This window comes from Heterodontus francisci, chromosome 38, assembly GCF_036365525.1.
Source record: "Heterodontus francisci isolate sHetFra1 chromosome 38, sHetFra1.hap1, whole genome shotgun sequence".
Lineage (NCBI taxonomy): Eukaryota > Metazoa > Chordata > Chondrichthyes > Heterodontiformes > Heterodontidae > Heterodontus > Heterodontus francisci.
In genome coordinates this window covers 33,220,018-33,244,379 of record NC_090408.1, presented here as the reverse complement: position 1 = coordinate 33,244,379, position 24,362 = coordinate 33,220,018, and the positions used below count along the sequence as shown (strand labels likewise).

Here is a 24,362-nt window from a genome sequence, read left to right as displayed (position 1 = left end):
AGAGAACGTTGAGGAACTCAAAAGGGATTACAAAGGTTGGAGAACCGTGAAACCCCTCTTTGAGTCTCCAGTTCAATGGTAGGAGGCAATCAAGGAGAACATCAAGAGGTTCTTTATCTCCAAAGATGTTCAGTGGGCGAGAGAGAGACAGAGGGAAATGCCCTGACTCCAGAAAAGAATGCAAAATCTGCTCCGGCTGCAGTCAATGGGGGTCGAGGTCAAGGAGGACCTCCAAGAGGTGAAGAGCCAGCAGGCCTCGCTGTTTGCCACGGAGGCCTCCAAGATTATCTTCCGGTCCAGAGTCTGCTCCGTTGAGCAGGATAAGATGTGCTCGTGTTTCTTCTTCCAAAAGGTACAGAGAGAGAGCCTGAAGGAAGAGGATGGCTCGGTAACATCTTTGCTGTCCGACATACTAAGGATCAGCAAATCTTTTCATGCTGGTCTGTACAACGTGAAGCCCAAAGACTGCACGGCCTCCCAGTTCTTCCTGTCATCTATCACGGAGGTCTTAGATGACAGCATGAGGGAGAGATTGGACAAACTGCTAACTCTGGATGAGCTGACAAATGCTGTCAGGTCCTTTGAGACGAGTAAAACTCGCGGATGCAAAACTTGGCAGATGGTGTTCAATGTGGGAAAGTGTTGAGTTGTATTCGGCTGTGTGGGACTGGATTGGCCCAGACGTGCTGGAAGTATATGAGAGTATGCTTCTGGCTGACAGCATGTCAGAATCCATGAGGAAAGGCATCACCCCCTCATCTACAAGCGGAAGGGGGAGAGGGCGGAAATCAGAATTGGCAGCCCATCTCACTGCTTTATGTAGACTACAAGATTCTGTCCAAAGTCATCACCAGTTGGGTCAAGTCTGCTCTGGAGTTGGTGATCCACCCTGACCAGACCTGTACTGTACCCGGCAGGAAGATCTCTGATAGTCTCACGCTACTCAGGGATACGATCGCCTATGTACGGGACAGGAAGGTGGACACCTGCCTCATCAGCTTGGACTAGGAGAAGGCTTTTGACAGGATATCACACACCTACATGATGGATGTGCTCTCCAAAATGGGGTTTGGGGAGGGAATCCGCAATTGGATCCAACTGCTCTACACAAACATCAATAGCGCAGTCTCAATCAATGGGTGGGAATCAGAAAGTTTCCTGATCAAATCTGAAGTCAGATAGGGCTGTCCTCTCTCCCCATCTTGCTTGTTTGCTGTATCGAACCTTTTGCTGAATCCATTACGAAGGATGTGGGCATAAGAGGGGTTACAATCCCAGGCAGTGGAGGCACTCAGGTCAAAGCCTCCCTGTATATGGATGATGTCGCCGTTTTCTGCTCGGGTCCGCTGTCTGTTCGCAGACTGATGAGCATTTGCGGCCAGTTCGAACCGGCTTCGGGAGCCAAAGTTAACCACGGCAAGAATGAGGCAATGTTCTTTGGGAACTGGGCCGACCGATCCTTTGTCCCCTTCACCGTCAAGTCAGACTACCTAAAGGTGCTGGGGATATGGTTCGGAAGGACTGGGGCATGCGCCAAAACCTGGAAGGAGCAAGTCGCCAGGGTGCACCACTGAGCATGTGGGAACAGCGATCTCTCTCCATTGTGGGTAAGAACCTGGTCATCAGGTGCGAGGCGCTCACATTGTTGCTGTATGTGGCGCAGGTCTGGCTCATACCCCACTCCTGCGTCATGGCAGTCACCCGAGCCATTTTCCGCTTTATCTAGAGATCCAAAATGGGCCGGGTCCGGCAGGACACTATGGTCAAACCTCTGGATAAAGATAGGAACAATACACCCAAAGTCATCCTCATCCTGATGCCCACTCTCGTGTGCGGCTGCATCAAGCTGTGCATAGACACCAACTGTCATTACATACTGAGGTTCTATCTGTCCCCGGTGTTGCGAAGGATGGGTCTGGCCACATTCCGTGGAACGCTCCATCCAGTTGGACCGTGCCATACCACCTATCCTTCGTGGAAAAGTTGCTACGGAAAACACCTTTGACCACCAATCTATCAGGCTGTGGTCTGCACAGAATGTCCTCAAGGCAAGGAGATGGTGGATCCTGTCGGATGGCTCCCCGAGCAGACTGCCAAAGTCATTTGGCAGAATGCCTCATCACCAGAACTTTCAAACAAACACCAAGACATAGTTTTGCTGGTGGTGAGAAGGGCCCTCCCCATCAGATCCTTCCTGCACGCCTGGAGTCTCACCCCCTCCACATGCTGCACTCGAGGTGGCTGTGGTGGGGAAAAGACTGTTGCCCACCTCCTTCTGGAGTGTGTCTTTGGAAAGCAGGTGTGGAAAGAGATGCAGTGGTTTTTGTCGAGGTTCATCCCAAGCAGCTCTGTAACACAGGAGTCTGTGCTCTATGGGCTGTTCCCAGGGATGCACACCGAGATAAACATTAACTGCTGCTGGAGGGCCATCAATTCAGTGAAAGACGCTCTTTTGTTTGCCCAAAACTTGCTGGTCTTCCAGCGCAAAGAGTTGTTCACGGCCAAGTGTTGCAGACTGGCACATTCCAAGGTCCAGGACTATGTGCTGAGGGACACACTAAAGCTTGGGGCAGCCGCTACAAAGGCTCAATGGGGAAGGACCACTGTATAAGCTCCTCCCGTCATAGTGAACTGAGGGGCTGGATCCATGGGAAACCCCTCAGGCTGTATACACCAAATATGGGTTTGCTGTAAAATGTACATGGCATGTAAAATGGAATGGAAGGGTTGTGAGGCAACTCACTCCTGTATTGAAGAAAACTGATTTCCTTTGCACTTTTTGGAATGTCAACTTGGTGCTGTTTTGAACTGTTTTGTAATTTTTATTTACAGATCTTTATGAATAAAGTATATTCTTGGGAAAAAAAGTAGTTCCAAGTCAGGATGGTGTATGGCTTGGAGGGGAGCTTTCAGGTGATGGTGTTCCCATGCATCTGCTGCCCTTGTCCTTCTTTGTGGTAGAGGTCACAGGTTTGGAAATTGCTGTCGAAGGAAACTTGGTGCGTTGCTGCAGTGCATCTTGTAGATGGTGCACACTGCTTCCACTCTGCATCTGTGGTGGAGGGAATGAATGTTTGTGAATGGGGTACCAACCAAGTGGTCTACTTTGTCCTGCCTGATGTCGAGCTTCTTGAGTTGGAGCTGCACTCATCTGGACAAGTAGAGGGTATCCCATCAAACTCCTAACTTGTGCCTTGTAGACGGTGGACAGGCTTTGGGGAGTCAGGAGGTGAAATACTCACCGCAGGATTCCTAGCCTCTGACCTGCTCTTGTAGCCACGGTGTTTATATGGCTACTCCAGTTCAGTTTCTAGTCAATGGTAACCCCCAAGATGTTGATAGTGGGGAATTCAGCAATCGTAATACCATTGAATGTCAGGGGGAGATGGTTAGATTCTCTCTTGTTCGACATGGTCATTGCCTGGCACTTGTGTGGTGCGAATGTTACTTGCCACTGATCAGCCCAAGCCGGGATATAGTCCAGGTCTGGCTGCATTTCTACACAGACTGCTTCAGTATCTGAGGAGTTGCGAATGGTGCTGAACATTGTGTAATCATCAGCGAACATCCCCACTTCTGACCTTATGATTAAAGGAAGGTCATTGATGAAGTAGCTGAAGATGATTGGGCCTAGGACACTACCCTGAGGAACTCCTGGAGCTGAGATGATTGACCTCCAACAAACAGAACCATCTTCCTTTGTGTTAGATATAACTCCAACCAGCGGAGAGTTTCCCCCCTGATTCCCATTGACTCCAGTTTTGCTAGGGCTCCTTGATGCCATACTCAGTGCTTGCCCTTGACATCAAGGCAGTATTTTACACTTACACTCTTGAGTTCAGCTCTTTTGTCCATGTTTGAACCAAGGCTGCAATGAGGTCAGGAGCTGAGTGGCCCTGGCGGAACCCAAACTGAGCGTCACGAAGCAGGTTAGTGCTAAGCAATTGCTGCTTGATAGCACTGTCAATGACACCTTCCATCACTTTACTGATGATTCAGAGTAGTCTGATGGGGCGGTAATTGGCTGGAATGGATTTGTCCTACTTTTTGTGGACAGGACATACCTGGGCAATTTTCCACATCGCTGGGTAGATGTCAGTGTTGTAGCTGTGCTGGAATAGCTTGGCTAGGGGCATGGCTAGTTCTGGAGCACAGGTCCTCAGTACTATTGCTGGGATGTTGTCAGGGCCTTTGCAGTATCCAGTGCCTTCAGTCATTTCCTGATCGCATTGGCGGAAGACTGGCATCTATGATGCTGGGGACATAAGATGGATCATCCACTTGGCATTTCGCAAATGCTTCAGCTTTTTCTTTTTCACTGATGTGCTTTGCTCTTCCATTATTGAGTTTGGAGATATTTGTGGAGCCTCCTCTTCTGGTTAGTTGAGTTGTTTAATTGTCCACCACGATTCATGACTGGATGTGACAGGACTGCAAAGCTTATATCTGATTCGTTGGTTGTGGGATTGCTTAGCTCTTATCTATCGCATGCTACTGCCACAGTGCGCCAGCAGTTGTTATCAAGGTCAACGGCAGGGGTGCAATCAAGCTGACTTTATCCTGGATGGGATTAAGTTTTTTGAGTGATGTTGTGGCTGCACCATGCAAGTGAATGGGGAGTATTCCATCATGATGTAACTTGAACATTGTAAACACTGCAAAAGCTTTGTGGGGTCAGGAAGTGAGTCAGTAGTCACAGAGTACCCAATCTCTGCCTGACTATTGTAGGAAACACAGGATAGAAAGTGTTACATGCAGTCTGTGTAATACACTGGATAATACACAAGCTGGAATATATTGCACACTGGATATGAATGTAACACCTCATTAACATATAGCTGAGTATATTACAACTAGATAACATACAGAGGAAGCATCTTGCACAAAGGATGGGGTTTGTTGCAGACAGGATAACACATTGGCTGGCACTACACAATGGCTGACAGGCTGGAGTGTACAACACACTGGATAATGCACAGAATGGAGTGTATTATACACTTGATAACTCACAAGATGGGATTAAGCACTGGACAATGCATAAGTTGGGAGGGTATTACAGAGGATAACACAAAGGCTAGAATATGTTGCACATGATAACATATAGGATGGAGTATGTTATGCACAGGATGATGTGCATTTCAAGCTGCCTCACAGAATGGTGTGTTACAGGATAATGGGCTGGCTGAGTGTATTGAACACTGGATAATGCACAGGATGGAGTGTTACACAGGGGATAATGCACAGACTGGTACAGGGTATTGGTAGGGGGGGGGTGTTTTCATGAGGCCATTATTGGCGCTTACCCTGTGGTATCCTTTTAAAATTTACAAAACAACTGATTTACAATTCATCTCATTTTTCTAATTAGTGTTTGTTGGGTGGCCTGAGTTTAAGTTTGTAAGCCTTGAAAGTGATGAGAGAGACATGTTTTGGTTCAGCAACTGTTGAAATTATAACTACATTGTTATTATTATTGTTGGACTCTCAGCTTGGTTCAATTGGTAGATCTGTCACCTCTAAGTTAGAAGGTTGTTGGCTTGAGCCCTGCTCCAGGACTCTAGCTCAGTGCAGTAGTGAGAGAGCACTGCATTGCTGTAGCTGGCATCTTTTTGAAGCAACGTTAAATTGAAATCCCACCTGCCTGTTCTGGTGAGCCTTCAAACTTTTAACAGGGAAGACAGCAACAACAACTTTCATCTGGAAAGTGTGCGTAATATGGAACAATGTCCTAAGGGACTTCTGAGGCAGAAGGAAAACAGACACCAAGCCAAAGAAATATTCAGAGGGGTGACCAAAAGCTTGGTCAAAAAAATATTTCCAGCATAGTCTTAGAGGAGGAGAGAGCGATGGAGTGGCCAAGGGGTTTAGCGAAGGATTGACAGTGAAGGAGATGGGGGAATGCACGAAAAGAAAGCATTTTCCAGTTATAGGGGGCTGTAGGAGCTTAGCGATATGGAGGAGTAAAGCAATGAAGGGATTTAAGTAAATGGTTAAGAAATTTAAATTTAAAGCACTGGGAGATTGGAAGCCAATGTTGATCAGTGAAGACCGGAGGTATGGGCAAGCTGGACATGGTGAGGATGAATCAAATGACCTTCTTTGTCTGGACCAATCATGTGAATGCTGTCATAGTTGCTTCGTACTAGTGTGGACAGAGAAATGAAAGTGTTACATTAAAGTATAGCTTCCCATTATGTGTTAGTGGCTTTATCCAGTGAGTAGCTGCACCGTAAAGGCCAAATGATGTCATGTTTAAACGCTATCCTGAGTGCAACCAAAAGTAAAGGCTGCAATAGGCCTCAGCACCTCCAGGGATCCTTGTCCTGTTCATTATCCAGTTACTCCAGGTGGGAAGCGTGTCTGAATGAAAGTCAGGGTGAGGGCAGAATCAGACCAAGTCATCCTGCCTCAATGGCCAAATATCCTGATGACACCCATTGCTTGCTCATTCATGAAAATTGTCACTTGAGTGAGATTAGAAAAGTGGGGAAAAGGGCAGGACCATGCAAATAAGGTTTCTCTACAGGCCGAGCGAGGCCAGTACAAAGTGAAACTCCCTCCATTCCCGGAAGCGGTGCAGTGTGGGATAGGCCGCCTGACTCCCAGAAGCGGTGCAGTGTGGGATAGGCCGCCGAGCGCCGGCTGACTCCCGGGAGCGGTGCAGTGTGGGATAGGCCGCCTGGCTCCCGGGAGTGGTACGTTTTGGTGCGGGACGGGCACCGTGAGTTGGAATTGGTGCGGAGCCGGGCAGCGAGCGGGAGGCCTGGCTCTTACACCGTGCGTCAGGTGAGTGTGGGCCTGCGTATGGAGCCCGAGAAATCACAGGCACTCTCAGCAAGGTCGAGGCAGAGAGATAGACCGGGAGCCCTGACAACAGGCATGGGGACATCTGGCTGTAATACCATGAAGTTGGGGTCCGGCATTGTGAGCCCCAATAAATGAGGCCGCGTGTATTTAAGCGTCATTAATTCTGCTATTACTGCCCACTTTCTGTTTAAAGTGTTAATTTGAGGTTAGACTTCAAGCGTGATACAAGCTTCACTATTTTGCTTCCAAACCGTGCTTCTGTCTGCCCATTTTTCAATGATCATGTAAAAATACATTACAGAACAGTTCAAATTTGACATTCCATGAAGTGTAATAAAGATCAGTTTCTTTTCAACACAATACATGAAGTGTCTCACTATATTTTCCATTACAGGTTATATTTACAGTGTACATTTACATTTCGTGTCAAACATTCTCTGGTTCTGATGAGAGGTCACTGACCTGAAACGTTAACACTGCTTCTCGCTCCACAGATGCTGCCAGACCTGCTGAGTATTTCCAGCATTTCTTGTTTTTAATTTCAGATTTCCAGCATCTACAGTATTTTGCTTTTATTCTCTGGTGCATGCAGCCCAAGGGGTTTTACATGGGTTCCAGCCCCTCAGTATATTATGGCAGGAGGGCCTTACACAGTGGCCTTTCTCCATTGAGCCTTTGTGGGGGCTGCCCCACATTAGTGTGGCCCTCAACACATAGTCCTGGACCTTGGAATGTGCCAGTCTGTGACACTCTTGACAGCTGTTCACACTGAAGAAACTGCAAGTTTCGGGCAGACCAAAGTGCGTCTTTCACTGAGTTGATGGTCGTCCTGCTGCAGTTGATGTTTATTTCACAGTGCATCCTTGGGAACAGCCTGTGGAGCACAGAGCCCTGTGTTACATAGCTGTTTGGGATAAACCTCGACAAAAAACAATGCATCTCTGAATAAAGTATAGTTTTGTAAAAAAAATTCTCAATACTCATGTTCCCAGAGTACTAAACTAGATGGCTTGAAACAGCTGCGGCAGTACTGCTTATTTGCAGGGATATGTCTCTTACTGTCGTACTATATTAGTGCATGTTAATGTACTTGGCTGGAGGGGTGCATGTGCTTAACTAGTGCCAGTGTTTGGTGTCCTTTGTTGTCATTCATACATACCTCAGTCATTGTGAGTAGCTCTGCCCTAAAAGCCATTACTATCCCATTCATACATTTCCTTCTGCATTCTACAGGTAAGTTTCTATGTTACTTTTCTGCCAAACAGGCTATGTTGCAGTGTCTTCAGCACAGCAGTTAAATTCCGAGTGAGGGTTGAAAAAAGTACTAAAGGAAAAACAAAGTTTCAGATCAGGCAATGACTTATTGGCTAAGGAAGTTAAGGTATTGGGTTCAGATGAACTCCATCTACAGGGATCATTAGTGACCAAGGAATATAAAGTAGCTAATATAACACCAACTAGGAAAAATCTTACTTAAACTATTTTAGTGTTGTGTGAGATCTTTCTCGTGTGATATTCTTAATCAATCTTCTCAATGCATCCTTAGGGAGTGCACCTTGACATGATAGGAAGGCTTGCATGTTGTTGGAAGTATAACTCCTGGTAGGGCCACTCAAGCCAGACAGATGGAAAGGTAGGAGCTGGACTAGAGGCAGTCCACTGGCCCTCCTGGTAGGGGCTTGAGAGTCATGCTAATGACTTGTCCACTTAAAAATGTCTTTCCTTGTGGAAACCAGTCTGTGACAGGTATAAATATTAATATCAACTGTGGAGATTCTTGATGTGCTGGATGTAGGGCAAAGTAGTACAATGAAGTCAAATATCTTGGACAGACAGCAGTGGAAGAAATGGATTGCTGTATATGCCACTAGGCACCGGATACTCTAACCTCATTGCTGCTGCCACCAGAGTTATACCTGTACCTCACTCTTGTATTATACTGTTCAAAATGCTTCCTTTGGGAACAATCGAAGTTTAGGAGGACTAGAATTTATAGTTGTCTTATTTTACAGTTCAAGTGGACAAATTTCGAATGTCCACATGTACTATTTTATTAAATCCTAAGACAACATCAAGTATGAAATATATAGGTAATCAATAAATAAATAACTCTGGCAATAATTCAGTGAAAATCCTGCTTGTAATGATTTTTTGTGGTACTGTGAGTACTGATCCAGTGGAAGACTGGTCTTAACTCTCTGCTTTTCAATGTTCTGTGTGCTGTTGCAGAGACAACATGTGGTGATGGCTGAGAATGGATGATGACGAACCAACCATCAAACCCCGTCGAATTGAGAATCAGAATGTTGTTTACCGTCTGGAGCGGCGAAGAATCTATTCGGGCAAGCCTGGTGCTCACTGGTACATGGTGCGTTGCCTGCACCAGAATGTGTTTCCCAACTTCACTGTTGTTAACGTAGAAAAGCCGCCATGTTTCCTGCGCAAGTTCTCTCCTGATGGACGCTACTTCATTGCGTTTTCCCTGGACCAGACCTCGTTGGAGATCTATGAGTACCAAGGCTGCCAGGCAGCTGAGGACCTCCTCCAGGGGTATGATGGCGAGATCATGCTGAATGGCGCCAATGACCTGCAGTCCGTTAACATCCGCGGCAAACTCTTTGAGCGTTTCTTCGTCTTGCTGCACGTTACGAGCGTCGCGTCGAATGGGGAGCACCTGAATCGTGAGTGCAGCTTGTTCACTGATGACTGCCGCTATGTCATCGTTGGCTCTGCTGCTTACCTCCCCGAAGAACCACATCCCCTCTTTTTCGAGGTTTACCGAAACAATGAGTCTGTTACGCCAAACCCTCGCTCTCCGTTAGAAGATTACTCTCTGCACATCATTGACCTGCATACAGGGAGTCTTTGTGACACGAGGACCTTTAAGTGCGACAAAATCATTCTCTCGCACAACCAAGGGCTTTACCTGTATAAAAATATCTTGGCTATTCTCTCTGTTCAGCATCAGACCATTCACGTGTTCCAGGTTACCCCGGAAGGAACATTCATTGATGTTCGAACCATTGGGCGCTTCTGCTATGAAGACGACCTGCTTACCGTCTCAGCTGTCTATCCTGAGGTGCAGGGTGATGTACAAAATGCCACATCTCGCCCCTTTAAGGAGAAAACACTGAACTCTTTGAAGCACAGGCTGCTGGTGTACCTGTGGCAAAGGGCAGAGTATGATGGGAGTGCCGCGGCTAAGCGCCGCTTCTTTCAGTATTTCGACCAGTTGCAGCAACTGCGCATGTGGAAGATGCAGCTTCTGGATGAGAACCACCTCCTGATAAAGTACACGAGTGAGGATGTGGTGACCCTCCGGGTCACGGACCCTTCCCAGGTACAGAGTCAGCGTATGCTGGTGAACAGGTTGCAGCTTTTAACTGCCCCAGTATAATGGGGCTTAAAATGATCAGTGGAGGGAAACATGCAATTGTTGATGCACAGGCCCTGGTGGTGGTAGAGGGCGGGTGAAAGATTTCTAGGCCCAAGTTTTGTCCCTTTTTAGCCCTTTAGGGGAAAAGCCTAAAATAGGTAGGTGCATGATAATATGTATTTCTAGCAATGCTGGTCTCCAGGGACATCTTGGAGCAATCAACTGATCACTGACTAATCAATGTATTTCCAAATCTGGCAGAAAGGCACCAGAGAAATTTTAAAAAAGAAATTGAGGTACCTCACCAGAGTCCAGCAGGACTGCTGATGCTGCAACAGTGTGTCACAGGTTAATTCATCTCTTGCCACAATCAGATGGGTGCTGCAGTTGTGCTGAAAACGGCGCTGACACCTGCCCTTAACGTTTAAATGACCTTGACCCTGGGTTTTCTGATGGGCTCAGTGACACTGGCATCGTGCAGTTGGATGTTCCGCTCTACCCAAGATCTGTCCCCAGGAATCTGTGGACTGGAGTGTTGTCAGCATTCCAAATATTTTATGCATTCATTCTGCACAAGCCTTTGGGTTCCTCAGTAGCCTGATGCACTACCGATCTGGTGGGACGCCACATAGATTCCTCTGTCTTGCCTCCTCCTTCCCTGCTATAGAAACTGAAATCTTTCTTTTTGATCCTGCCTACAGGCTTCCCTCAATCTCTCTGGTTTTCCTGCTGCTCAGTGTTTACTGTGAAGTGCTCTGAGACGACCTCTTGTACATGGAGAGTGCTGTAGAAATGTAGGAGATTGTTGTCTGAGATTTACTGCGTGGTTTGTGTTCAGTCTGTGATGAGTTATCTGATTCACTTTCCTGTTGGAAAGTGTTGCTGTCTGAGGAAAAGATCGAGCTCAGCCTGCCAGCATTGACTGTTGTGGCTCAGCTCAAGAATAGACAGGTGGGCAAGATAACAGAGGCCATTTAAACTGTACCCCAGCCAGAGTTAGTGCCTTTGGTGGTGGGGAGGAAGGGAGAAATCTAAACCATTCATAACATCCTTCATTTACTCCTACCCCACCTTAGTAACATAGTCCAACATAATTGCTCTGGGAACATTTTCAGTAGCTCATCTGTAACATATGCTGCAAAAGTAAAATCTAATAGGATAATTTATCAAAAAAAAGTAGCACTCAGCTTGAGAAAAGTGCATTATGCAGATTAAGATGTCGGAAATAAAAACAAAGTGCTGGAAATACTCAGCAGCTCAGGCAGCATCTGTGGAGAGCAAAGCAGAACTAACATTTTGAGTCGCTTCTGATGAAAGGTCACAGACCTGAAATGTTAACTCTGCTTCTCTTTTCACTGATGCTGCCTGACCTGCTGAGTATTTCCAGCACTATCTGTTTTTATTTCAGATTTCCAGCATCTGCAGTATTTTGCTTTTATTGAGATGTCAGAAGATGGCTATCTTTTATAGAAACAGACTGAAACCATCCCTATGTATAAATTAATGCTTTTACTGTGTACCAACATCCGTGATCTCAAATCATTGGACGCTGCATTGATTTGAATAACCACAGTCTGGCTTTAATATTCTCTCTCTTGGCATTTCTTCGTGGACGAAGATTTTGGGAAGGTTGCAGTCATCAGTTGCAGGCCCACTGGTGGCTAGTCAGGCCTATCCGTGCCCGGCAGATTCTCCCACTGTGGGTACAAGTGAAGGTGTAGTTGCTGCTGGGGGCAATTGGATCTATCCTTCTCCTCCTATTCTCTTTCATGCTGGTTCTTCGCTCAGTCTCAAAGGTGTCTGTAGCCCTCCTGATGTAGCATCTCCAGGCATCACGATCGATGGCCTGCGCTTCCCACTGGTGATGGTCGATGTGACATACAGAGAGGGAATTCTTCAGGGAGTCACTGAAATATTTGCATGGGGCCCCTCTGTTCCTTTTACTCGTGGTCAGCTCGCCATACAATACAATCTTGGGACAGGTGACTGTCGTCTATCTGGGTAACGTGACCCGTCCAACACAGTTGGCTTTGCAGGTGACGTTGGCTGTTTCTGGGACTTCTGTGTTTGAGATGCGGTTCTGCCAGCAGATCTTGAGGATGTGGCGGAGGCAGCGCTGATGGAAACACTGTAGAAGGCATACATGATGGTGGTATAGGACCCATGACTTGGCGCCATACAGAAGGTCAGTGAGGACTATGGCTTTCTACACTGAGTTTGGTCTGTGCTGTGAGGCTGTGGTTGCTCCACAAACGTTTGTAGAGTCTGCCGAATGTACTGTTTGCTTTTGAGAGCCTATTTTCCACTTCCCTGTCTAAAGTGGCATCAAACGAGATGATGCTTCCCAAGTAAATAAGCTGCTTGATGGCATTCAGCTCGGTTGCCTCGATGACGATGCTTGGTGGTCTGTATTCTTCTTGGGGTGCAGGCTGATGCAGGACTTCAGTTTTCTTTAAATTGATTTTTAGTCTGAAGAGTTGTGCCGTCATGGAAAAATCTGACTGACTGTGGGCCAGGAGAGCACATTCGTCGGCGAAAAGAAATCATGGATGAGTTTTTGTTGTGCCTTTGTATGAGCCTGAAGACACCCGAGGTTGAAAAGGCCTCCATCGGTCCGGAAGCGTACATAAACTCCCTCCTTAAGGTCTTCCGTTGCCTGCTGCAGTATCATGCTGAAAAAGATGGTGGGTCGGGGCCAGCACACATCCCGGCTTCATGCCATTGGAGATACGGAAGGGGCTTGAGAGGTCACTGTTTTGCTTGACTTGTCTGTACTGATTTTCATGAGTACTGCTTCACCATGGCCAGGAACCTGGGTGGGCATCCAAGTTTTTCAAGGATTTTCCAAAGTCCATCTCTGCTCACAGTGTTGAATGCCTTGGTGAGGTCTGCAAAAGTAACGTACAGGCCTTTGTTTTGCTCACGACGCTTTTCTTGTAATTGTCTGAGTGCAAATACCATGTCTGTGGTGCCTCTGTTTGCTCTGAAACCACGCTGGCTCTCTGGGAGGTTTTCTTCCGCAATGGTAGGCACAAGCCTTTTCAGAAGTATTCTAGCCAGGATCTGCCCAGCAATAGAAAAGAGGGTGATGCCACAGTAGTTGGAGCAGCCTGATTTTTCTCCTTTGTTTTTGTACAAGGTGATGATGATGGCATCACGACGATCCCATGGAATCCTGCCCTGTTCCCAGCAGGCCGTGAAAAACTCATGGAGCTTAGTGTACAGGGCAGGGCCACCATGCTTCAAGGCTTTGGGTGGAATTCCATCGGCTCTGGGGGCTTTGTTGCTCTTCATCTGGTAGATGGCGGTCACAGTTTCCTCCAGAGTTGGGCTGTCATCCAGTTCTTCTTTGACAGGCTGTCATTGGATGCGATTGATGGCAGTATCATGCACTGTGCACTTGGTGCTGAAGAGAGTTTCAAAGTGCTCTGACCAGCGATCCAGGACTGACTCCTTATCGGTGTGTAGGATCTTGCCATTGGCGCTCCTCACGAGGTTTTGGGTTTGATATGCTGGTCCATAGACAGATTTTAGTGCTTCATAGAAACTTCTTGTGTCGCCAGTATCAGCGTACAGTTGAGTTTTTTCCGCAAGTGCAATCCATCAGTCATTTTGGATGTTCCTCAGTTTACATTGAGGGGTGCTGCACGCTTGATGACAGATTGTCTTTTTCTCTTGGCTGACCGGCTGAGCCTGATGAGCTGACCTTTTTATTTCTTAGCAGAACTTGAATTTCCTTGTCATTTTCACCAAACCAGTCTCTTTCTTCTTGGTGCTGGGCCCCGTGACCTTGTTAGAAGTATCCAGTACTGCAGCTTTGGTGTCTTCCCGGTGTTCTTCTGGAGTGGAATCAGCAGTGAGATCAGGATGTTCCAGTCTAGTCTGTAAGGTTGCTTGATATCTATCTCTGAAAGATGAGGTTTGCAGGTTGCTGACTCGGAATTTCTTTGATGGATTATCACTAGGCCTGTTCTTGGGCTTAGGCTTGAAGTGGAAGTTTAGCTTTGAATGAACAAACTGATGGTTTGTATGACAGTCATCACTGGGCATGTCCTTTAGGTCACACTGGCGCAACAAAATATAATCTGTCAGGTGCCAGTGTTTAGAGCGGGGATGCATCCATGTGGTCTTGAAGTGATCTTTTTGTTGAAAGAAGGAGTTGGTTATGGACAGCTGCTTTTCTGCACAGAGTTCCAAGAGTAAACGTCTGTTTTCATTATAGTTTCCAACTCCATGGTTTCCGAGCACTCTCTTCCATGCCAGGCTGTCACAGCCTACTGTGGTGTTGAAATCGCCAAGGACGTCAATTTTGTCCTTGGGACGGGCATTCTGGATGAGTTCACGGAGATCTGTGTAGAACCTATCTTTGTCAGCTGAGTTTGCCTTCAGGGTTGGAGCACAAACATTGATGAGGGTTGCATGCTGCTGGTGTTAGAGGGGCAGGCGCAAGGACATGATGTGTTCGGAGTGGCTGATTGGCAGGCTTGAAAGTTTAGTGGCGATAGTCTTCTTTACCATGAAGCTGACACCGAAGAGGCGTTGTTCACCTTGAGGTCTACCTAACCAATAGAGGGTGTAGCCAGCGTTGTATTCTGTTAGGCTGTCTTGCTCTGAGAAGCGGACTTCACAGTGCCGCTATATCAATGTCTAGTCTGAGCGTCGTTGAGGGCGGCTGTTGTCACCAGAGTGGAGCATTGTTCTCATGTTCCAGCAGGTGAGTTTCAGAATTTTTCTTTCCCCACCTTTTGAGGTGAGGTTAGGAGTTTACGTTTCCTTCTCTGTCGTGGTTTGACCACATTAAGAGATGCCCATTGACCGCGGCAAGCCAACTGGGTAGTAGGGAGATGAGTATTTGTTAAGGCCACCTTTTCTAGGCCCCTCTCCAATTCAGGAGCAGCGGTGCTGTCCTTCAAAAAGGCTGCTCGGTCGCTCAGGGTGCTACTGGCTGATGATGTCTCTAGGTCATCATCAAAATGAACAATATCTTGAGCTGCCTGCATGCAGGATTGGAACTGTGGCTGCCAGTGCTGTCTTGCACCTGCCGTTTTCACTACTTTTCTCTTTGCTACAGGACTGACTTGTTGAGTTATAAAAGCAAAATACTACGGATGCTGGAAATCTGAAATAAAAACAAGAAATGCTGGAACCACTCAGCAGGTCTGGCAGCATCTGTGGAAAGAGAAGCGCAGAGTTAACGTTTCGGGTCAGTGACCCTTCTTTGGAACTGACGAATATTAAAAATGTCAGGTTATAAGCAAGTGAGGTGGGGGTGGGGCAAGAGATAACAAAGGAGAAAGTGTAGATTGGACAAGGCCATATAGCTGACCAAAAGGTCATGGAGCAAAGGCAAACAATATGTTAATGTTGAGTTATACTTGGGGTGGATGGATTTCCTTCCTTCCTGTCTGCGCAGTGGTGCTTTAAGGTGGAGTACAGTTTGCGCTGACTGACCCCACCCTTTAAGCCTGGAGCTCATCTGTCGTAGCCCAGTGAACTGGGACGGCGGTGGCGAGGTCTCCAAGCCGTAGGTTTGGATTCAGAGTTTCCCTCTCCTAGGTGGGTTGCCGACTAAGGCTTGAAGGGACCCTCCTTCCCTTGCTATTTTATCCATAGCTGGTATACCAACAATCGTAGCCCACGCAATATGGTGTGGTACGCCTTTGGTCCAGAACACGATGGTCACTTGAGCCGCTTGGAATCCTTCCACCCTGGCCGTTACCTTTATCAAGAAAGACATCTGCCCAGGGTGGTGTCGGGTTCATAACTTCTCCCCTCACTACGTTTTGCCCATCAGCTGAGACGGTGTACCCGAGTGTGGCGCTTGGAGCCAGCAGTGAGAGCTGGGTGTAGATGAGGACCAGTGATTCCAGTCCATCTTACAAAATTGGATGCAGCTGACTGAAAATACAAGGGTGCTACCTCTACCTGAACACCCCATTTCTACATTAATATAAATACCATCGCAATTGCACGTTCAGAGTAATTCAGAAAAATGCTCCTCCGTGGGAGAGAGAAATCAGTTTATTTTTACTCTTAGATTCTGAAATTAAAATACAAAATGCTGGAGATGCATAGCAGGCCAGCTGGCATCTTATGGAGGAAAGTTTTGATCCTTTAGAAGTTAACAACTTCCCCCTGGATCAGTCTAGGAAGATTTGTGCTGAATCAGTTGATTTCAGTCAGGGCAATGGTTAAGAAAACAACTGAACTGGGTGGGCAAAATTAGTTGGGCTCCCATTGCTAGAAAGTATGAATTTAGATGTCAGGATTTGACTGGGAAGCCTTCAGTGGTTGGTAACTTGATGTAATGTTCAATCCTGAGGTGAGCTTTTAACCCCACATCTTACCCATTTCCTTCTGTCTGCATACATTGCCTATCTGTGCCCCTGCCATAGTGTCTTTCGAGCTGAAACACTTATATAGGCCTTTGTCACTTCTGCTGTTCTAATGCTGTCTTCATAGGCACCCATCACAAGCTCCAGATCTGTCCAAACTCTAACACTTGTCTTCTGTCTTGTGTTAAGTTTTTTTTTACCCTATCCCCCAATGTAGTAACTTTAAAATTCTTGTCTTTCTTGCCAAATACCTGCTTGAATCCTAAAACTTTTCACAAATACTCTATTCCTCTGATTCTAGATTTCTCTTCATTCCCTACATCGCCCAGCCATTGGTCACGCCTTCAGTTACATTGGTCTTGTTTTCTGGAATTCTCTTTTTCTAAGATTCTTTGTCTCGCCATTTCTCTTTCCGCAATTAAAAACCTTCTCAAAATCTACCTCCATCCTTTCCACCTTATCATTTAAAATATCTTTTCCTGGGCCTATTCCCAACACCCATCTTTGTAATACCTTGGATCATTTTCTATGCATCTGTAGTGACAGCTATGGCTCAGTTGGGAGCGCACTCGCCTCTGAGTCACAAGGTTCTGCTTTCAAGTCCCACTACAGGGATTGAGGACAAAAATCAAGGCTGACGCTCCTGTGTCTGCACTGAGGGAGTGCTACAGTGTCAGAGGTGCCACTTTTCAGATGAGACGTTAAACCGAATTCCCATCTGCTTGCTCAGGTGGATGTAAAACATCCCATGGCACTATTTCCAAGAAGAGCAGGGGAGTTATCCCCGGTGTCCTAACCAATATTTATCCCTCAAACTACATTACAAAAACAGATTATCTGGTCATTATCACATTGCTGTTTGTGGGAGCTTGCTGTGCACAATTTGGCTGCCGTTTTTCCTACATTACAACAGTGACTACACTTCAAAAGTACTTAATTGGCTGTAAAGTGCTTTGAGACGTCCAGTGGTCATGAAAGGTGCTATATAAATGCAAGTCTTTTTGCATTACACAAATTCTAGTTGTTGCTATCCTGCTAACACTGATTGTCTAGCTTTGTACAGGGGTGAGATCCTGGAAAAGCGGAACAAAGTTGTTAGGGGCGGGTGAGCGAAAACCTTGCATTTTAAAACAACATTTTAAACTGGTTGCAGGCAGCTGAAACCTCTCCCTTCCCCCTGCCACTCACGATTAGAGTCAGTGTTTGAGGCAAGTGTCACTGAGCTATTTCCATACACTGACCAGATTTTCCATGCCACCAGGTGTTGCAATTCCCTCCAGACCATGTCCCGCATTAATAGTTGACTCTGTGAATGATCATTGATTAGTACATAGCTGACCTCAGGCTCATTTTCCCTCTCTTTGTGCTGTTTTACCTCTACTCCCTGCAGCCGTCATTTTTTGTCGTATACAACATGGTGACCACCCGGGTTCTGGCTGTGTTTGAGAACACTTGTGATGAACTTTTACAGCTATTTGAAAATTTCTGTGATCTCTATCGGAACGCTACACTGCACAGCGAGGCTGTGCAGTTCCCCTGCTCAGCATCTAGCAATAACTTTGCCAGACAAATCCAGCGAAGGTGAGTGAGCCTGCTGCGACCTGAAATGTTTCACTTTATATTTCACATTCTGTCTGTATTTGTTGGCTGACTGCCAGCACTGTGTACATATGTGTTATGGGTTATCTTTGGAGATGTTCCCTTGTTTCCCAGGTGAATTCACTCTGGTCTGTTTACATAAAAAGGAAAACCTGAAACTCCTGGAAATCTGAAATTGAAACAGAAACTGCAAGGAATAGACTGTTGATCAATCAACATCTATAAAAGGAAGAGACACGCCTTTGATGTTTTTGGTGTGTAATGCTTTATCAGAACCTCTCCCTGCTTGTACTCTGTCCTGACTGACTCTGCCTTGCATACAGAATCTGCAGTACAACAGCATGCATTTATACACAGTACAGAGTAAAGTTCTTACTGGTACAATGCCACACTGCAGCAATGCTGTAACGTAAACCTCACTCACTACTAGTTGTGTGGGGGAAGAGATGCTCACTTGACAAGACCAACATATGTGCTGAATCTTCCTGTGCAGCAGAGTTGGTCGCAAAGAGTTTCACTGTTGAGGTGACTATGCGACTACTGAGAATGAAGGCAGTAAAGAGAAATGTGAATGCTCATTGTGTTTGTTTGTTGGTTTGTCTGTTTTATTTCTGCTTGGATGCTGACTGCTGGTGATACCATGGGAACAAATTGGAGCAGTTAAAGTACCAGATAATACGAAGGGAGTGAATTAACTAACATACATGCACATGCCCCCCTGTATGCACACATCTTTGTACAAACGTGCACATTCAGGTGTAAGTTGCGCACACAGCTGATGTAAATTCCGCTAGTCCACACTGTCTCACTCTGATTGCCCAGATGAAGTCAACAGTGCCCACTGCTTAAACAAAAAATATGGAAACCACAAATATCAAACCGGGATTCAAATTCATTTTAATTCTTTGAAACGTTTTAGGTGAAAATCGGCTATGCAATTGTAATAAGCATGCTTGTTGAAAATTTATTTTCCTGTTGTATTAATGAAAATGTCAATAGAGCATGGGACTGTCACTAACTTGTTCATACATCCATGACTAATAGTGTTGCTTCATCCTTTTAAAGGGGTCCTCATGGAGATTCTCTCTAATATAATTTCAGGTACAAAACCATTCTTAATCTACAGTCGAAATTTAGCTCCTTTATAAGTAAAGAAGGTGATGTTAGGAGATTCAGAAACTTGCTCAACAGAAATGTTGACATAACAATTTCGAGTGGTCAAAATTGGCAACCAAAAATTGTGACACTATGAAGTCTGTGGTCAAGAAGTGTGCCCTTCAAGCAAGATTTGTAAAAAAATATATAGATTGTGATGCTTTTTTAAATTTGTGGCTTCCTGTTGTTTTTGACATTGTAGCTGAAAGAAGACAGGCATTTTGTTTTTTTACTAAACGTAGCTGAACATGTTTTAAATGTTAACGCTGAACAGTTTGAGTGTGACTGGGTGTGCTGTATGAATGGAGCCAGCTTGGAGGTAAGGTGTTTTAGTAGCCGAAATTCTGAGGGTTCCAGCTTGACTCCTGTCAGAACGCAATTGTCATGTCCATGTGACCACTACTTCTGAGAAATTCAGACAATTCTAGATACCGCTTGTTGGAGAACTGTCAGACAAAGGTAGCCAGAGACCTGGATTAGGGGAAGACATATAATGTGCTGTTTTGTTTGGGAGGGTGTCAAAAGGCCAGAAAAAAGGAAATTCTCCTTGTGTCTTGGCCAAAATTCTTCATTTATTCAACAGTATCAGAAACAGGTTAACTAGCAGGATTGGCAACTCTGGATAGACCTATTACTGAAGGTTTGGTCACATGACTTCTAGTAACGTGATTTATTAATTCATTGTACATTGTAACATTGTACAGCAGAAATGAATGGCCTACCTTTAAATGTCCATCATATTTCTTTCCTCATTTGGGTTTTATCATTACAAGTTGTCTGCTGGCCATCAGAAACAATTAGGTTTATCACTCACTTCAGCATTTAAGCTAAATTCAATTATTCTCTCAGCTGCCTGCATGGTATGGCAGATTTATGTGACAATGCACTCTGCTTCATAGTTCATGGCTTTAAACATTTATTGTATTATATCATGGACATGGGACACTGTTATGGATAATAACCTTTTGAGACATTCTTCATACTGAGCAGTTAGTTTTATCACCGTGTGTGTATATTTATGCCAAATTGCAGGACAGAATATTCTGGAATACTTTGTTCTTGAGTTGACAGTTTGGGGTGTTGCAGGTCTAAACCAGAACATGGGATTTTCTCCTGGGTTGCCGGTAGCAGTGCCCTGGAGATCAGTCATCCATTCTGGGAGAGCTGGCGACCCTATAAACTGGCCATTCATCTCTTTGCTGTTTGTGGGATATTGCTGTCACAGTATGGTAAAAGCATTTGTCTCTGTAAGACAGTCACTTATATTTCAAAGTGATTCATTTTTTTTGTGAAGCTGTTCGAAATGTTTAGGAGAGATGTAATAAGGAGCTATGTTTTCTCATTCCCTTCCTCCTTAATCCTTGCTGGTAATGTAGCTGCTTCAGTTCTGCTGGTGACTTTGACTGAATCCAGTAGTCAGCCTTAACAATGGGAATGTGTGTCCATCAAATTCTCAGCAGCAGAGAGTTCATGTTCACAACTTTGCATGACTTTGGATTTTTTGCTCAGTGCCCATCGCACTTTAAATCCATAGCGTGTGGCAGAGAGGAGACAAGACATTCATCAGGTCAGTATGGACTTTGTACAAATTGTAGCACCTGTTCCAATTGGTGAAACCTTGTCTTTTATTTGCAGGTTTAAAGACACAATTGTGAATGCCAAATATGGGGGTCACACTGAGGCCGTGAGGCGACTCCTCGGGCAGTTGCCTATCAGTGCGCAGTCCTACAGCAGCAGTCCATACCTCGATCTCTCGCTCTTTAGCTATGATGACAAGTGGGTCTCTGTCATGGAGAGGCCCAAGACTTGTGGTGATCATCCCATCAGGTAATGTAATCCATCATACTTGGGCTAGGGGGAACATCAGGTTAAATTGATATTTGCTGGTTGGATGTTAAGCGGACATGCACCGTTTTTACTTTTTCCAGGTACTGGTTTTAAATTTCGAGTCTGCACATTCTGTGGAGGGTTACAGTAGGAGCAACGTCTGTATATGGAGTCACTTTCATGGAATTTTGCAGTGCAGAAGAATCAGTTCAACCCATTGTACCTATGCTGCCTCTCTGAAAGAGCTACCCACTTGGTCCCATTCACTTATCCTTTCCCCATGTCCCTTTAAATTTTTCTTCAAATATTTCTCCATATCCCTTTTGAAAGGTAATATGGATTCTACTTCCATCATTGTGTTTCTGGTAGCGTTTAACATTCCCCTATACGTATTATTTTTGTGTCCTCGCCCCCTAAGATTTCTTCCTGTAGTTGTTGATTTGCTCAAGATGTAGTTTCTCTCCTTTAACTTCATCCAACTGGTCATTCTTTACTTGTTCTCACCCAACATCCACACGCACATGCACCTTTTCACATGAGTCACTGGATAGTGATCAGGAGTTGGAACCCTGAATGATTGTACCTGCCCCCCCGCACCCCTCCCCCAACCCAGGGCAGCCAGTCATAGCAGCACAACTGAGATCAATTAACTCTGCACAGACCAGTGAGGGAAGCGATGAACTTTTGGTCTGTATAGTTCAGTACCATGCAGGATGGCACAATTAGTTGTCTGTATGGCTTAATGCCCTCCCGGTGGGCACTTAGCCCCTCACGTCCCAGCTCCATTTATTGTTGAAGTCAAAGCTGTGACTAATATTTCAAGCACTGTGTTGCTAACCGACTGCTGCTGAAGTTTACAAAAAAAAAAATTGTTTTTCTGCTTTTAGATTCTATGCTCGGGACTCAGGTCTACTGAAGTTTAAAATTCAAGCAGGGCTGCTGGGACGGCCAATTAACCACACGGTGCGACGCCTGGTAGCTTTCACCTTTCATCCTTTTGAACCATTTGCCATATCGGTGCAGAGGACTAACGCAGAGTATGTGGTTAGTTTCCACATGCGGCACACATGTGTGTGAAGACATTGTGCAATCTATAAGCATTTGTGCTGCTCAGATTCACTGTGTACTTTTTGTTGGGCCTCATGAAGGGATCCTAATAAAACTGAAATTACCAAAGGTAGAAGTTTGAACTTCGGTCAAAAGTGGTAATACTCCAAGTAACTACGCCTTAGAGGGCCATGCCAGATTTAGGCCTCTGATTCATCTTTGACTCCTAACCTGCTGAATGATCAGGAGCTTTAATGCAGCAATTATCTCAGACGAAAAGGTAAACCTTATGCGTGTGGTGCGTCTGGACTGTTGTGCATCTGTTATTCATTTTCAGTTCATTATATGTTAGATGTTAAAACAGTGGCATTTGACTGGTTAACTGCCAGGTAGAAAATGATGGACTCTGTGCAATAAACTTTGTTCATAGTTTTCCATTTGGGGGAAAAGAAGTCCCATTTTAAATTAGGAACCACTGATAAAATGAGTCTTGTGATGATTCTGGGGGTGGGGGGAGCCTCAGAATGCTGGCATAATCAGTAATAAAAACAGAAAATACTGGAAATACACAGCAGATCAGCTGATTTAGGAAAAGAGGAAATCCAGATTGACAGCCTTTCATTAGAAGCTTCCAGTCATTGGGTGGATCTTATCTAAAATATTAACCTGTTCTTTATTTCCCCAGTATTTGACTATTGTGTAAGTGAAACTGGGTGTAAAGTACCAGCTCTGTCCACTTTAAGGTACTGTATTGTCTTTTTATTTCACCAGTGATGCGAATTTATTGTACCAGATTTAATTTTATGTGGATGTGTCCTTGGTGCAATGCAACTCTACAATTTTTTTTATTATATAAGATTATTGTATGATGGATTTCTAATTTTACAAATGAAATATTACATGGGCTTTAAACTTATTTTTTCATATGAACGCTACATTTTGAAAACACCTTTTATGTATGAACTTATCACATCAATTGTCAATCAAAGTTTTTAGAAAATGATGTGTTTGGTTTTCTGCTGATTTCTTATTTCACTGCTGCACATGCACTCGTCACAGTATAGAGGTATATTAGATACATTATAGGAATAGGACAGGAACACATGCCTGTGGGTGGTAACACTCTGTGGACCAGTGCCAGAAACCATTAAATGTTCAATCTACTCTCCGAGCCTCTGTTTCTGCAAAGGAAGGTGCTTTGCAACGTCACTAAAACAGATTATCTGGTTATCATATTTCTGTTTGTGGGACCTTGCTGTGTGGAAATTGGCTGCTGCTATTCTTACATTATGTAACAATCAGGTGAGGAGGGGTCAAAAGGTTCCCCTCTTGTCCCTCTCTTTGTTTGACCGCAACATGATTTATTCCTTTTTAAACAGTGGATGTGTTTACCAATCCATTGAGTGTATAAACTTTTATGTGCAATGATCATAAAAGAACTGATCAGACAGGTTTTCTTGAGTTTAAACAAGAAAGAGGTTAATTTATTGTACTTAAAATCAAATCCCGATCTAAGTAAAAATCATAAACTACGCTCCAACTTTCTCACACACGAGAATCATGCATGCGCACAAACAGGTTACAAAGTGATGAAGAATAGTTTTGTTGGATTAGATAGAGTCCAGAACTAATAAAAATAATATACAGTCTGTGGGGTCTGGTAATTCAGTTGTCTTCTGGCTGAAGTCGTGATCCTGAAGTTCCTGGTTAGTAGAAGTGGCTCCTTTGGTTCAGGGTTTACTTGGGGACAGTGATGTAGAAGCAGTGATAGACTTGGATACTCCACAGTCACAGACATGGTTCGTAACTTGCAGTATACTGGAAGAGGGGGAAGAGAGACAGCCCCATTGGGAACCTGCACTGATTCACTCTCAAAGCTTGTCACACACATTGGGGAGACTTTCACATGATTCTTTCAGTGTATTTGTTTCACTAATGAGAATCAAAATCTAAGAATTCCAACTCACTCTCAGGTCTTATTGTTTCAACGTTTAGCCTCTGGGGGTACATCTCCACTTGTGTGAATGCTCCAAGATGGCTTTAAATATCTTGTTAATGAGGGCAATACCAGATAATTTACTTAATTGTTCAAGCCATTGTTCTAGTTGCGAGCTATTTAGACATGCCTCTCCACTTCGATGCCTTGGAATGTGAGGCATTTCAATGCAAATTATAGTGGCAATCTTAACTGCCAGCATTTTAAAAGTTGCATGTAG

The 24,362-nt window shown here is 45.0% G+C and overlaps 1 protein-coding gene across 1 annotated transcript; it reads left to right on the top strand.

The window, feature by feature from the left end:
• The first annotated feature begins 6,593 nt into the window (after positions 1-6,593).
• Positions 6,594-23,149, top strand: det1 (DET1 partner of COP1 E3 ubiquitin ligase). Its single transcript, XM_068018055.1, has 5 exons — positions 6,594-6,786; positions 9,037-10,147; positions 17,909-18,099; positions 20,908-21,099; positions 21,987-23,149. The coding sequence occupies exons 2-5, from the start codon at positions 9,062-9,064 to the stop codon at positions 22,174-22,176; spliced, it is 1,659 nt and encodes a 552-aa protein (XP_067874156.1). The 5' UTR covers positions 6,594-6,786; positions 9,037-9,061; the 3' UTR covers positions 22,177-23,149.
• Positions 23,150-24,362: the final 1,213 nt, after the last annotated feature.

Excerpts from the sequence above, each read along its gene's own strand:
- det1 (XM_068018055.1), top strand. The coding sequence starts at position 9,062 with ATGGATGATGACGAACCAACCATCAAACCCCGTCGAATTGAGAATCAG. Across the intron at positions 10,148-17,908 it reads GGGTCACGGACCCTTCCCAG|CCGTCATTTTTTGTCGTATA; the intron begins GTACAGAGTCAG and ends TACTCCCTGCAG. Across the intron at positions 21,100-21,986 it reads TGTGGTGATCATCCCATCAG|ATTCTATGCTCGGGACTCAG; the intron begins GTAATGTAATCC and ends TTCTGCTTTTAG.